The following is a 15,645-nucleotide window of genomic DNA, read 5'->3' on the forward strand; positions in this document are numbered from 1 at the left end:
CTCTGTGGACTCCCCTCCATGTGGAGGTCTTAGCCAGGTGTGAAGCATGAGGTGGCGGGGTTGTTTAGATCAATGAATAGCTACAAGCTTGAATTAGCCTTCACTTCCATCTCTTCTTGTCAAGATGCCCTTCCTGATGTGATTTATGGCATTGTAGTTTTTTTCCAAGCGGTAACTTGTCCTGGATCAGAGCTCAGTTTACATCTTAGATGTGTTGGCAGGGGCAGAAAGTACCCAAAGCTCTTAATGTGAGATGGAGTTGTCTTGTTTAGGGCTAGGAGCCGATCAGATGAGCCCAAGAGTGAGAACCTGAGATGATACTGTATCACAGAATCTACTTGTGTAGACAATGTTTCTGTGGGCTGATGAGTGTGGTGGGTTTGTATAAGTGGACATGTAAACAATATAAGGTACGTAAGTGGCCCTAGATAAGGATGCCTTCTAAGCTAATAAACAGCCAAAGATAAATGCAGACATCAGCTGTTGAATATACAGTGGCAACAGATGAAGTCTGAGGGCCCCAGAACCCGGAACCCTGCTTCTCATTAGGAAGCAGATAGTTTGCAGAGGGGGTGAGTTCTCCACATGAGAGTGCAGATTAGCTTTGGTATTTCACAGTAGCTTGGAGCATGTATGGGCCTGCAAAGCATAGTATGTGCCATCTGAAGCAATGTATTTCAGAGACTTGCTGTTAATGTATTGGTCAAACATGGTCTGATTAAGAGAGTTTCTAAAGATCCCTTCTATAAAAGGACTATTAGGTGGACTCAAATTGACTTCTATGATTCTATGGAATTTGACTTTTGGTAGTCCCATGCCACATTCTTCAGCATTACAGTAGAAGAATAAAGATTAAAAGATGGGTCAATTTTTCTACAATTATTTTTTTATAAGAAAGACAACCCTAAAGTGTTTTTTTCATCTGTCTTAGCCACTGTAAACTGTTGTAAACTCTGTCAAATGGAAACTTTCAAACAGCTTTGAACACTGCCGTTTTGGAACCCACACTAAAGAAAACTTTGACTGTTCTTTACTTGTAATAATATATGTGAGGTTCCAGAAGGATGGATTTTCAACCCCTTTGTATTAGCCTCCCTCCACAAAGCCATTGCTGTGATGACACACCTGTACATCTCTATGCTACGTTATGATGAACACACAATCAGATTAGCTCCTTAGAAAAATGCATCAGACATAAAAAAGTGGATGCCAGAAATTTTAAGACTGAGGTCCCTGTGATCGGATCAAAGGTTTGAAGAAAAAAATCTAGGACCTGCTTAAAAATCCAAGACCTTTTGTCTAACAGTAAACCAGATGAATCTTGGCATAACTGAGAGTATGACTTGATTTTAAGTAGTCTCATGTACAGAATGTTGCCAGGATTCTCTTCTTGTGTTTCACAAACATTGTCAAAGTAAAACTGGTAATCACTGATAATGGGTATAGTTTTGGGTTGTACACCCTGTGGTGGCACTTATACCCATTATGGCAATGCTACCCATGACATGACCTTTCAAAAATTGCACTAATGATTCAGTACCTGGGCAGCTAATTGCCTAACCCTATTAAAAGCACTTTTATCAGTTCATCTGGATGAAAGTGCCTGTGAAATGTACAAATGCAAGTGTAAAATAAGACAAAAATGCAGATACATTTAGATTTGACAACCATGTTCAATGTAAGTGGTTAGGCTTAGGTGATTGCACCGATTAAAGTGTCTTCCTTGTCTTGAGCCCACTTTGTCTGCTTTCATTCCATTTCATGTTTTTAGCTATTTTAAAAAGATTCTGTATGGAAATTTTAAGTACATATACACATTTATACCTAATGTCGTATGCCTTATTTGTATTGTGTTTATATAAATGCTCCACAGTGCACTGTTGTTGCAGACCACCCACAATTTCGTTGTACCTCACCGTGCAATGACAATAAAGTCTATTCTGATTCTGATTCTGATCCTGACAAGGCATATTGGCCAATGGCGTCATGATTTTTGTTGTCGTTCCCTAAGTTGTTTCAAACTTGAAATTCAAATGCACGTTTATCAAGTGGTTCATTGTAAACATGTATACAAAATATCTAAAAACATGTATAGAATCTGTGTAGTTCTCCACATCATATTAACTGTGAAAAGACACTAGAAGACACAGAAAAATGACTACACGCTCAAAGAAATGTGACGTTTGAATGAAGTGCAGTCAGTGCGTTCATTAACCAGCAGGTGGTGGTGTATCCAAACGTCTGCCCTGTAATACTCCAGCCAAGGCCTCGACATGAAAAAATATTGTTAAAATATCTTTTCCCTGTTAAAATGACGTACATCTACACACGTGAAAATATCCTACCAGATGAGTTTTAGTGTCATAGTGTCTGCCATAAACGTCGGAGGAAGAAAGAGGGAGATAGTTGCGATGAGTGTTTCCTTTGGATGGAGTGCAGTTCACAATCCTAGGGTTGCAGGTTTTATTCCCAGATAGAGCCCTGCCACTGTATTCTTCTTATGAAGATACTATGAACTTCATCAGTCTGTAACGAGCTGTATAAATGGATAGGCTACTATCTTAAGATGGACAGTGAATTACCCTGCAAAACTGTCTACCAATTAATTTGAAATAGATCAACGCTTTATATAAAAAACAAAAACTGCTTATATATGTCTACATCACTTTATGCATTTATGTATTTTATAAAACACATAATACGTGATTATGTATTCATAAATAATACCCTACGTGATTTATGTCCTGTTTGACTGGGAGGGCATTTGTTGTGTAAAACTGAATTAAACAATGTAGTAAACATTAAGCTATTGTGATTTGATGTAATTTTGTCAATATGGCGCAGAATAAATTCATCAAATGTTCTATCGAGGCAAAACATCCTTATAGTCTGTTAAATGAATCCGCTACACCATTGGAATGTTTTACGAAACATTATCTTGTAAAACCTTTTTGGTTATTATTATTATTATATTATATTATATTATATTATATTATTAATACTGAAAGTAGCTAATGTCTAATTTTCTGCGCAGTTCGACAGATATAGCACTGTAGTACACAACAGCAATGTGCGCTTTTCCTGCCAAGTAATGCTTGTTTCTTACGGGTGGCACTAAAATGCGCTTTCTTGCGAAATGCGCTTTAACTACAAGTCCCAGACTTGACTCGCGGCGTCCGCAGTGATATTGGGTGGGGGCGCAGATGAGGTAATTTGTCGGTGGGCTGGGCCGGAGACCGTGGTTGATAGCGCTTTCTCCCAGTAGCAGCAGACGCACAGACAACCGCAGCATCCCCTTTTCAAGGGTAATACCAGCTGTTTACGGCGAAGGGACGGGCTGGGCAGAGACAGAAATATAGGCGTCGCCAGCATCTAAGGACTACCCCTCTCAGCTGCAAGAAACGGCTCGTAAATGGTGTTTTTGGGTAAAAGAGATTATTTATTCATTCATTCACGTGAACGTGCTTAATGCTGAGCGCTATCTTTTGTTTATAACACAAGCTACCATTGCGAATTCAGACGGGACAGAAATGATGCGTATGGAGCACAGGACTGACAGTATCGCAGTGTCGCGTGATATCATATGATTTTAATATTTTCGTGACAGCAGAATTTATCGGAACTGTAAACAGGGGTCGAGTTTTATTCATTAGCTTCCATCATGTCAAAGATTAAAAATTGTGAGACGGTGAAAGTGGTTGTGAGATGCCGCCCACTGAACCGAAAAGAAGAAGCGACGGGCTATGAAAGCATTGTTGATATGGATGTCAAATTGGGGCAGGTAGCATTAAGGAATCCGAAGTCTCCGCCTGGGGAATTACTGAAAACGTTCACATTTGATGCTGTGTATGATGCCAGCTCGAAACAAAGCGATCTTTACGACGAGACTGTCAGACCTTTAATAGACTCAGTTTTGCTTGGTTTCAACGGGACTATATTTGCTTACGGGCAAACGGGCACGGGAAAAACCTATACAATGCAAGGGTTGTGGATGGACCCTGAAAAAAGAGGCATCATTCCAAATTCCTTTGAGCACATTTTCACACACATATCCAGATCTCAAAACCAGCAGTACCTGGTTAGAGCGTCCTACCTGGAGATTTACCAAGAGGAGATCAGAGACCTCTTATGCAAAGACCACACCAAGAAACTGGAACTCAAAGAAAACCCAGACTCGGGAGTTTACATTAAGGACCTCTCTTCTTTCGTGACCAAAAATGTCAAGGAGATCGAGCATGTCATGAACGTGGGGAACCAAACCAGGTCCATCGGGTTCACCAACATGAACGAGCACAGCTCCAGGTCGCACGCCATCTTTGTGATCACCGTGGAGTGCAGCGAGATGGGCCCAGACGGGGAGAACCACATCCGGGTCGGCAAGCTCAACCTGGTGGACCTAGCGGGCAGCGAGCGGCAGAGCAAGACGGGTGTCCAGGGCGAGCGGCTCAAGGAGGCCACCAAGATCAACCTGTCCCTCTCCGCCCTGGGCAACGTCATCTCGGCCCTGGTTGACGGGAAGAGCACGCACATTCCCTACAGGGACTCTAAGCTGACCCGGCTGCTCCAGGACTCACTGGGCGGCAATGCCAAGACCATCATGGTGGCCACCCTCGGCCCGGCCTCCTACAACTATGAGGAGACCCTGACCACACTGCGCTATGCCAACAGGGCCAAGAACATCAAGAACAAGCCGCGGGTGAACGAGGACCCCAAGGACGCCCTGCTGAGGGAGTTCCAGGAGGAGATCGCCCGGCTGAAGGCCCAGCTGGACAAGCAGGGGCTGCTGACGAAGAAGAGGAGGCGAAACAGCCGGCGGCTGAAAAAGGGCGTGGACGGGGAGGAGGCGACCGACGGAGAGGGGGACGAGGAGACGGACGAAAGTGTGGAGAAGGACGTGGAAGACTACATGAAGGAGCAGCAGGAGAAGCTGGAGCTGGAGAAGGCCGCCATCCGGGATGACCGCAGCCTGGTGGCTGAGGAGAAGCAGAAGCTTCTGGATGAGAAGGAGAAGATGATGATTGATCTGAGGAAGGAGCAGGAGGCCACAGAGATGCTGACCGCTAAATTCAAGGTAAGGAGAAGGCACGCCTTCTCTCATTACTGTGGGTGCATCTCAGAGAGATTGGGCCAACATGCTGAACATTAAAATGAAAACATATTGCAAATAGTGTGTGGCCTGGATTAAAATGACTTTCCATGAGTATTGCCTTATCATTCCGTTGCTTAACAAAGAGGTAGGTTTAATGAAAGTAGCAATTTTGTGCTCTGTGTGTATGCTTGCTAGAATGTGTGTTGCCTTGTGTTTGTGTTTGTGTGTGAGTGTGTGCTTGTGTGTGTGTGTGTGTGTGCGCGCGTATTAGTGTATGAGAGAGAGAGACAGCAAGGAGAACATATGCAGTCCTTATACATTGATGCCAGTTTGTAAGATTTGCATAAATTTTTCTCACAGAATGCCTTAAATTTCAGTAAAAGTATGTACAAACTGATCAAGTCAAAAAGTCAAAAGCAGTACTTTATTTGCAAAAAAGTAAACAGGTTACTGCAAGAGTCACTATTGTCAACCACTTACCTATTTACTTTACATGGCAATTTTGAACAAGAAGGCATTATCCCACTATTTTGCTCTGAAAAATGACGAGTATATACTTAATATATGCAGTAATTCAGCAGTTAAATTGAATACAGAAAGTAATTGGAGTGCATTACCTGGTTTACCTAATACCTTGAACTAGATCCCAGACTCAGTACAGATTATCACATTAGCTGTTATTAATATTAATTCCTAATTTTATGCAGTATTAGTTTTTTCAGAACTTTCATAATAATTTCAATTAGATTCTCTTTGAGTTCTGTGCAATATAATCATTCCTTTGATGTTTTCTGTTATTAACAAATTAGTAATCCAGTAATAATAACTTCACTCACTTGATTGATTCTGGCTGTTATGGTCTATTGTCAGTTCAAGCCTAGCTATTGCTGGCTGTATAATTTGTCTAAAAAAAAACCAAAAACATTAAAGCAGTTGTCAGCTCACTGTGTATCAACAGCAAATGCAAGTTCTTTCATACATGACATGAAAATTTAATTTGTTTGATCAAACACTGATTTATCGTTGAGTTAAGGTGAATGCTTTGATTGTATGCCCCATGAGTTCATTGAGAGTGGAATGTGTCTGTGGCAAAACTGCGATACATTTATAGGGTAATTTCACCATAAATATGCAACATAAAATGTTGGTCTTTGCCTTTACTATTAGTAGGTGTCTGTTTGCAAACAATGTCCATATTCTGTAAAACTAAGACAGGAGTTCATTTGAAATCCTTTTGTAATATAACCTACTACAGGCTAACTAACCTCCTGGCAAACCCAGAAGGCACTGGCCCACCCCTTTCACTGTGGATCATAGCAGTTTATATTTGTTTACATGCTACATTGTTACGTGTTTGGAAATGCATAAATACAAACTCCAAATACAAAACTAAACTGTAGATATAGTCTGCCCTTTGTATATTCATCCTATTTTTGTTCTGCTGTGTGGATGAAATTGATATCCTTTTTAGCTATATCCACAGTGCTGATATCACGTTAACAGGTTGAAGGGTTCCATGAATATGGAATCACTGACAGAATTCTGGAATTGACGGTGAACAGTTTTGTTTTCTGATGGAATTGAGCATTTCAAAGCGGAATCAGATAGTTTCCACAGCCATGTAACTTATTGCATGGCAAGTAGTATGATATGAGTTGATTACTCAGCACAGTTCAATTGTTTTAACCAATAAAATAAAGGGGCGGGGTGTGTGTATTGACAGACATTTAGCTTCACTAAGCAGGAAATACGAGTTAATTACCTGTAGCTGTCTGTGTTTAGTGTGTAACCTCCTTAGGAGAAACATAATTACAGTACTGTGTTGTTCCATGGAAATGCATGCAAGAATGTGCTGATTTCATGAAAGCTTGACTATGGCGAAAAGAAACGGCTGGGCAATCATAAACAATGGCGCCTCTGCCTCTTGAAAAACTCACATAGTTAGTGCTCTGGCGAAGACAATTATAAGGCCATTAGCAACTGTTTAATTACATTACATTCGTTTAGCAGTCGCTACTTATATAGAGTGACTTCCAGTACAACAGAAGAAATGCAGTTTCTTATTTAACTTCATATTTATTATTGGGAATTTGCCTCTGTGAAAGTTTGACCAAGTGTTGTGTTATATCATCAGAAGACATTCTAATATTTGTTGACTGGGGGGTCAAATGCAACCACCAGAGACCAAAATGAAAAAAGGTAATGTGTATAAAAATATGGAAAATGGAAAGGTTGTATCCCAGGCCCACCCAGCCATAGAAGCTTAAACTCACCCCCACCTGGAAGAAATATGCTGAGTCAGTGTGAGGCCCTCTGCCCAGCACCTTAACATTACCATCACGCTGTAACCTCATGTTAGAGAGTCTGTCAGTGCTAATGGGACCTCTGTTCTATGCAGGGATTTTAGTGCGTGTCCACCCCTGCAACAAGAAATAACAGAGAGTAAATGTACCATAATAGTAGAGGTGTTACAGGTGAAGGTGTATTGTGATATATTTCACATTTAGATCAAGGTTTATTATCTGTTGTATTAATAGAAACACGCATAGAATGGTAATACATCTTCAGATGTTACCTTTACATTCAATACACTTGAATGTAAATGTAACATCAGTACACTTGCATGGATTTCATATTACCCACTGTAATGTTCAGTAAAATTTATCACGAAAGGAAGCACTGGCACCAGCACACTGTAAAATCGTATTTGGAGTCTGATTGGGTTATGCCCCTTTAGTGTTAATTATTAATTACTGCCTACTAATTAAATCACCGTGTTAGGCTGCCGTAGTGGCCCATAGTCATCTATGAACCATGAGTACTCCAAATTTGACCACTGATATCATAGTTACTGTGCCATTACTCCACGTCATCCAAGATGATGTGGCTTCATCTAACCCACAGTGAGGTTCTTCTTCAGACGCTCTGATGGGTCAGGTTACAGACGAGCATGGTGTCTTTGTGAGGTGTGATGGAGGCCAGGAGATCTTGTGTAGCTTTTGGGAGATGCCAACCCAATAATGTTAATCTCTTTTTGAATCATTAATCGTATAGCCACTCTTTTAATAGAAGTTCTCATTTGTACATTTGTACAGGCCTACATCTGAGAAAGCATGAGAGGGAGGTACAATGAGAGTAAAGCAGAGAAGGATGGATGGTTTTTCACAGAAAGTTGTAAAACTGTCAGATGTGTGTGTGGTCACCACTGAAGAATCTGGCCTGTTAAGCCTGAAATGACACCCTCCCCCTCGGCCCTGACCCAAAGAAAGGTCATTCAGACCATTTGTGTGAAGCTGCCCCAAAAGGAGGAGACGCTATTTGTCTCCTTTAGATGTAAATGTTCTGTCTGACTAATGTGTTTGCCCCTGACTTAAAACCTTCAACATTCTGTGTCATTTACATGAAGGAAGACTCAAAATACAGATGTTAGAAGAAACAGTCAGTGGTGGTATAAATAAGACATTTTAATGTGACAGATGGTGGTTTCATAGTTTGACAGTTCTCTGTCTGCCTCCCTTTTTAAGAATACTGACATAAAAAAACTTCCTGCCAATCAGAAAGTCCTGCCATATAACTAAGCACTTCATGGATTTTGCCCAGTTGGTGAACTTCACACATAGTGGGCAATAATCATGCTGGATGCTTTTTGTGCTATAATTACAGCTCTCAGCAATATCATGTATAATCTAGAGCTTTATACCCAGTCATATCAAAGTGGTAGCCACAGATGTCACAGGAACACTTGAGGCCCTCAAAGGGACGTCACACTGGGCAACAGAAACTGCATTGATCCACCTCGTCCTTCATCGTCCCAGCCTGATACCAGTGGTACATCTTGCCTACGTGCCGTGGCATTTTCCTAGCTCTGATTTTAGTGAGAATACCATCTTTTAAGGGCTGACTGTGTCTCTTCAGGACCAGAGTGAGTCACCCCTTTTATGGGTGATTGTGGAAATCAGTGGTGCGTTTTTTATGTCTGATTACCTGGTCCTCGGTCGCTGAGGACAACCAGACAGCACTGATTTTTCCTCATGCAGGTTCTTGAGCAAAATGGAAGGATGGAAGAAAGAATCTCCTTAGAACTGCCCTGTGTGCAGCTTGATAATGACCTTGTCAAGGTTATTAAGCACATGTTCAGATAGAGAGTTCAAAGTTGCATTTAGCATTACCTTGAACTCAGAAGTTGCACCCAGGTGTGATTTTTACATTTAAGTGTTCTTTGTAATTAGGAAAGAATCCAAAACATCCATGTATCTTTTATATTAATGCCTGAGGCAATGTATCATACATTGATGCAAGGTGAAGCTAATTGTTATGATTGTTATGTTTCACTGCTCAACGTAATTCATTCTTCTTGGTACAACACAAATAAACACAAAGCTCACGGTCTTACTTGATTTGTCACAAGACCATTAGCTCCCAATCGATTCCCTTCAAAGCAAGCATACATATGTGAACACGACCGAAAAAATGACTTATTCATGCATTATCAATGAATGAATGGCAGTGAATTAGCTATTGCTAAGAAGGGTGCTAAGTAATGGCACTGTAGTTAATAGTGAGTTCTGATATGACTGTGCATAGGGATGAAGTAAGATGAAGTGACTGCTTGAAGAAGTACCATCTCCTGCAGATTCATTGAGTCATGCTGGCAGGTGCAATATCAGTGATGTGTGTGTAGACATTAAGGCCTGAAAAAAAATCAAATATTTGACACGCCCCCTATGTGACACCACAGATTACCAACCCAATGAAAACAAGTTATACAAATACAGGTCACAACAAACAACTATCTACACCAACCGTAGTTTTTCCATTGCTGAAGAAGTCAAAGTTTTGATATGACCCTTGAATTGTCAGCACTCATTAATACAATTTATTCAGCATTACCCAAAAATGTAATCACTCTGTGATCTGATGGCTGTGCTCCACCCCCATAAGGCCAAGATCAACACATTCCAATCAGATCTTTGTAATCTGCATTTAAGGATGGCGGAGTTGCTTGGAGGTGCTGATGGGACTAACACTGCACTGCATAATGATAATGTACTCCGAGCACCAAACAGTGACCCTCAGAAGCAACCTTACACTATATCAAGTTTCATTTGGTGTTATTGCTGTCACTATCACAATGCTGGCAGTCTCATTTCTGTGCAAGTAGATTGCAGCCTTTCAGCGGAGCAGTGTCTCTCCTGCCAGCCAGCGGCGTCCCGTTACACATTATTCTGATCAATATTGGCTGGAAATGAGATCCTTTGATTTAGTGCAAGTAAATCTGTGCCCTCCCGATGACAATCAGGCTTTCTTTGGTGTGGCGCACAAAGGCTTTGTCAGATCTGCTGTGAGGAAACCATGCCTTCATTTACGTCCGCCATGCCTTTCCATCATATCTTGCATGAACCTCAGAATAATTATATAATTAAACACATTGATTTATTATTTTTTTCCTTATCCTTGCTGGGAAAAAACCTAATTTCACAGTTAAATGAGGAGTATTAATCTCGCAACTGGGGCTTGGAATTCAATTAATTCCCGAAAGCGCCACGGCTGATAAATTTGGCAGTGTGAAACAAATGTTGACTCTGCTGGATTAGCCAGTCCTCAGGTATCTGCTTTCATGAGGAAAGGGGGGGGGGGGGTGGACAGGATGATGCTGCTAAGTCCCTGCTCCATTTTTTTTTCTGCTGAACTGCTGGTTGCTGGAAACTGTGCACCCAACTCTCTCCTGGCAGCAGCTGTCTATTCTTGGAACACTTTCTAGGTCAGATAGGCAGGAACAGATTCGACATTTCTTTACCATACCCCTTCGATAATTCAACAGAGACCAGTGCTCCGGAGTCAGTAATTGTCTCTGAAGCGGCGCTATACTGAAATACACGCAAAAGTCTGGAAGGGCAAAGGGAGGGCTGACATAATGTTTAAAAATATACCGGTTTGTGGCCCCCTGCTTCCTCTTCCCCTTTTGTTTTAAGCATATCCTGTGAATAATGAGATGACTCGTGGCGTGTTCTTTTCCTGCCAGCTGTGTTTTCACCCTCGCACTTCAGAGGGCCGTAAACAATGGCTCTCTTTAAGGGAAGCATGTTGTGACATTGACACAGCCACGCTAATGGCTACTAATGCGGCTACACGCAAACATAATATTACAGAACATTCCATTCAAACCTCCGCGTAGCGTGCAAGGTTTATATGAAATATTACGATAAATACGTGACTAAGAGTAACAGTACAATAAAACAAGCCGGTAAATAGTTATATAAAGCATGTATATTACTCTTATATTTCTTAGATGATAAAATAACTAAAGCAGTAAATGATGAAATAGACTGGATACATTGCTCCTGAAATCTCGGCTAAAAATTTTATATCAAAATGATGTTAAGTACTTAAAGGAAATTTAGATAAAAAAAATCATCATGACTGTGGACCTATATAACCTGAAATTCCCCTTCATTATATATTTTTTTAAAAAAAAAACCTTAACAGTAGTTTGTATGAATATACAAGTGAGTTCTATCCTTCTGTTATTCTAAGCCTAAGGTATTGAGCAGAATCTGAGAGAGAATCACAACAATCTGCTCACAAATACATCGCAACACACAACAAATGATCTGATCTGAGGAGTCTGACATTTTCAGATCTCCAGGTGGTTAATGTCTGCGACTCATTCGCAAACCTAATGCATTTTATATGAGCTTGAGTTTGAATTGCTGAGTAATCAAAGCTGAAACAGTATTCAAATCACAGAGTGTAATCAATTAGTTGCACAGAGTGATAACCAACTGCCTCTCTGAAGGTCACAGTCGTATGAGAAGATAGCGGGTGTCAGATTTATCGGCCTAGAATACGGTGAATGACCATTATAGTATTCAATGCCTTACGTGTGTATTCTTCCTTCAAGGCTCCTTCAAGGCACTTGACAAGCACAGCAACAATGGGATGCTTTTGGCGCAGTTTGGTAGCACAAACATTGGTTTTGAAATAGTCCAGCTAATCCAACTGTCAAATGGGTAGCACAAAGAGTCATTCTTCTCTACAGAGATGGAAATAAAACAAATCTGTTGGTGATTGTAGTTTTATAACAGTTTCATGGTGGTGCAGCCTTCGATATGTATTTACATCAAACAGTATCCTTACTGTTAAAAGGGGCTACAGTGTCAGATTAAATAACAGTTATTGTGATAACAGTCATGCATTCTTTTTAGTCAAACATTACTCTGAAGGATGGAGGTCCCTTACAAGAGCTGGGTTTCTCTCACTCTCTCTGGTGCCTTATTATACAAGAAGTAGAAGTATTACAAAGGGACAGAACACAGACTACATGAATAGCAACAGACCCATTACAGATCAATTTAACATAGCTCCATACAGGAAAAGGCTAGAAGATATCAGATAAAGACTGAATAACATCACCAGTGTAAAACTTCTTTTTCTGTAATTTCGGGACTCGTTTTTGTAAAATGTATTGTTCAATTTCTCTGATAATCAGGGCTAAAGGGCTTTCTGTATCTTAGTACTTCAATGATTTATTCAGAGTATCCCCGAATGCCCTTTAACCACAGACCCAAAATGGACGTAGTTGTACTAATTCCAGAAAATTGCTAATAAAATTCAGGCTTGTTTGTGACTCTGAAGGATCCTGTTGAAACCTAATTGTCTGGCTGAGGCAGGCAGGAAGAGCTTTTAAATAAGGACTAATTTAGGTCATTGTGCCCAGGATGCACGGTGCAGACAAGCTCTGAGCGAGAAGAAGAGCGAAAAGGAGAAGTTTATCAGCACTTTGTGCAATTGTGCTTTCCCCTCCATCGTTCTTTGCGCTTTTTGCAGCGCTGGTGGGGGTGTCAACAGAGGAGGCTTTGTCCTGCACAGTGAAATAATGAGGCTATAGAACAGCTGCGGAACCCTCCTCCGCCACCGCGCATACACTGACCCTGTTTTCATCAAACAGCCAGCCTTCACTACACATCCCCCTTTTTTTTCGGCACTATCTGCCTACCCTTCGCTGTCCCATTTTCCAGAGCTCTAGCTTTCGGCTCTGGTGATATAACACGGTTAATTAGGAAAGGGGTGGATTTGGGAGAGGAACGGCGGAGAACTGGCGGAGGTGAGAGCTGGCTCACGTTGAATTGTGGGCTCTAACGATGAGCTCTGCAGAGGGATGTATGCTTTCATCAGACACCCAGAATTCAGCAATGCATTAAAAATCCATCACCCGCCCCTGCAAATGAGATTATCCACCTATCATAAGGCTGCGGCGTTGTTTCGGATTGATCCCATTATAAGCCTCGCGGCCGAGTGGGTCGGCAAAATCGTTAAAGTGGCTCCTAATGTCCCCCGATACTGCTGAAAATGGCACATCATCACCTGTGGATATTTCCGTCTCATTAATGTTTCATTTCATGCATGGTTTTAAGGAGAGTCTGAAACAGAGTCGATTCACTCCTGCTGCTGATTTTAGTCTTGATCTGAAAAAGCGTGGTGCTCGGAATGCAGGAGTGACCCTCTCTGCAGTGTTGATGTTGACAGGATTCTGTTACAGGTAATGAGCTGTGGATTGCACCATGGGCTGAACCAGCGTGCCCTTTTCGGATTAGTTATTGCCCCTTTGCCATTGTCTGATACATCTGTGTGTCACAAAGCACACAGGGTAAGTAATGTAGCTGACCCCAGCCATAACCGTGTCCTTTGTTTTCTCTGTGACAGATTCACGGCTTAAGCTTGACAGCTTTTCCACCTGGACACTGTCTGACTGTAATTTATTTGCTTTGAGTAAGAGGCAGTGTATTTTCTTGTGGCTGAAGGGCTGTGTGATGTGGATGCTTAATGAGGTTTTACTTTCTGACAATCATATACAGAAACTTTAAAACCACTATCAAAATGTAAATAAGAAAGATATTTGATACACAGCGTTGCATAATATCAATTTTAAAGAAAGTACTTATTTTGACTAGAGGGAATATTTTGATGAATTAGTTTCTCCTACAAAGCACATTTTATGAAAGATGATTCTGCGATTTGTTGCACTGACTATTCATGCCACTAACAATATTCATCTACACAGAGTGTGTCCATTAATGTGAAGGGAAAATTGCTCACAAAAACAAACAGGCATTTAAGTAGGTTGTGGTATAAGATGAAGGCAACATGTTCTATTTCTCCAATATCATATCTTTTCACATATCTGACTCAGTGGTTTTGACTTTGACTTTTTTTGGTATTTAATATCATGGATATACACATTATAGGTGTAGGTAAAAATAAATGAGAAATTAAAAATATGTATTATTTTAAAATAATTCAAGTAATCTCTCATTGCACTGGTACAACTGCACCCTATTATTTGTAGAGGTCTGTTTTAACACCAGCTTTTAGCTCTCAGGTCTGTCTGAATGCAGTGCTTGAAGAACACTCAAATGGTCCTGATATGGATATGATCCCATCAGACCAGATAATGTTGAATTACTGTTTCAGTCCTTTTTTACATTACCATTATTACTATGATTTTGAAGCAATCACTCATATCTGGGGCTTACCGGCATCTAAAACATAGAATTAAGTTAGTGATAATGATTATATGAAAATGATTATCAACAATAACAACAATAACATGATGTTGATAAGCATAAAAAGATGTATCAACATAGTAAGAAGAGCAGAATATCAGATACAAAGAATGTAATCATTATCCATACATAACTTCCAGAATATTGCAACTGCAATCTGTTTCCCTGATATGCATCTTTCTGAAGTGAAATATCCGATTAATATGTCTCTGTTAGCCAGAGTGTTTTAAGTTGCTTCGAGAATGCTAACAAAGGCTCCGTTTGCAGTGGGGCTGGGTTTACTCACTTCTTTATTCCCATCATCCAGCGTCACGCTGCTGAAATATTGATGAGTCAGCAGTGGGGGACCGCAGGGCTTCAAAGAGGCAGGGCTGTTTGCATCCCATTGACTCTCCTGTCAGAGGGAAAATCGCACCATGCATAATGGAACAAGGAGGGTATCTGTCCGTCTCCGTGGAAGAGGAGGGACAGATTTCGTAACCCTGCCTATATGTTCAGCCTGCGCCACGGTGCTCAACATGCGTGTGACAATGAAGCCTATTGTTCTCTCTGATCGTAAACCACCAAAACAATTTCCAGAGAACAGTAAACAGTCAGCATGTTCTCCTCCTTTCAAGCTGGTTGAAAACATAAGGCAGCTGTAAGCCTGTAGAGGCCTCCGACTCCTTGCAGATTTTCAGATTAAACACACACACACACACGCACACAAACACACACACACAAAAGAAGTTCAGAATGTTTGTGTTGTTTATAGTTGATGTTTTAGCTGTAATGTTCGTAGGAATATTCACACGCACACACACACACACACACACACACACACACACACACACACACACAACCACACATATATATTCATACAAAGTGAAAGCCACACCACTACATCTGTACCTTAATGTACCACATTATGTAATCACATAAAATGGGTAATTTATGTCAACTACACACAAGAAGTGAGCACATTGTTAAGATTTCCTACTTGAAATTTAACTG

At 40.9% G+C, this 15,645-nt stretch overlaps 1 protein-coding gene across 2 annotated transcripts in view; it reads left to right on the plus strand.

The window, feature by feature from the left end:
* The first annotated feature begins 3,282 nt into the window (after positions 1 to 3,282).
* Positions 3,283 to 15,645, plus strand: part of LOC118791957 (kinesin-like protein KIF3C) — a 46,424-nt gene continuing 34,061 nt past the window's right edge. For both annotated transcript variants that reach the window (XM_036549545.1, XM_036549546.1), the window contains exon 1: positions 3,283 to 5,071. In XM_036549545.1, the coding sequence (XP_036405438.1) occupies positions 3,662 to 5,071 (1,410 nt within the window). In that variant the 5' untranslated portion in view covers positions 3,283 to 3,661. The remainder of the gene's footprint in view (positions 5,072 to 15,645) is intronic.

This window comes from Megalops cyprinoides, chromosome 17 (genome assembly GCF_013368585.1).
Source record: "Megalops cyprinoides isolate fMegCyp1 chromosome 17, fMegCyp1.pri, whole genome shotgun sequence".
NCBI classification, from domain to species: domain Eukaryota; kingdom Metazoa; phylum Chordata; class Actinopteri; order Elopiformes; family Megalopidae; genus Megalops; species Megalops cyprinoides.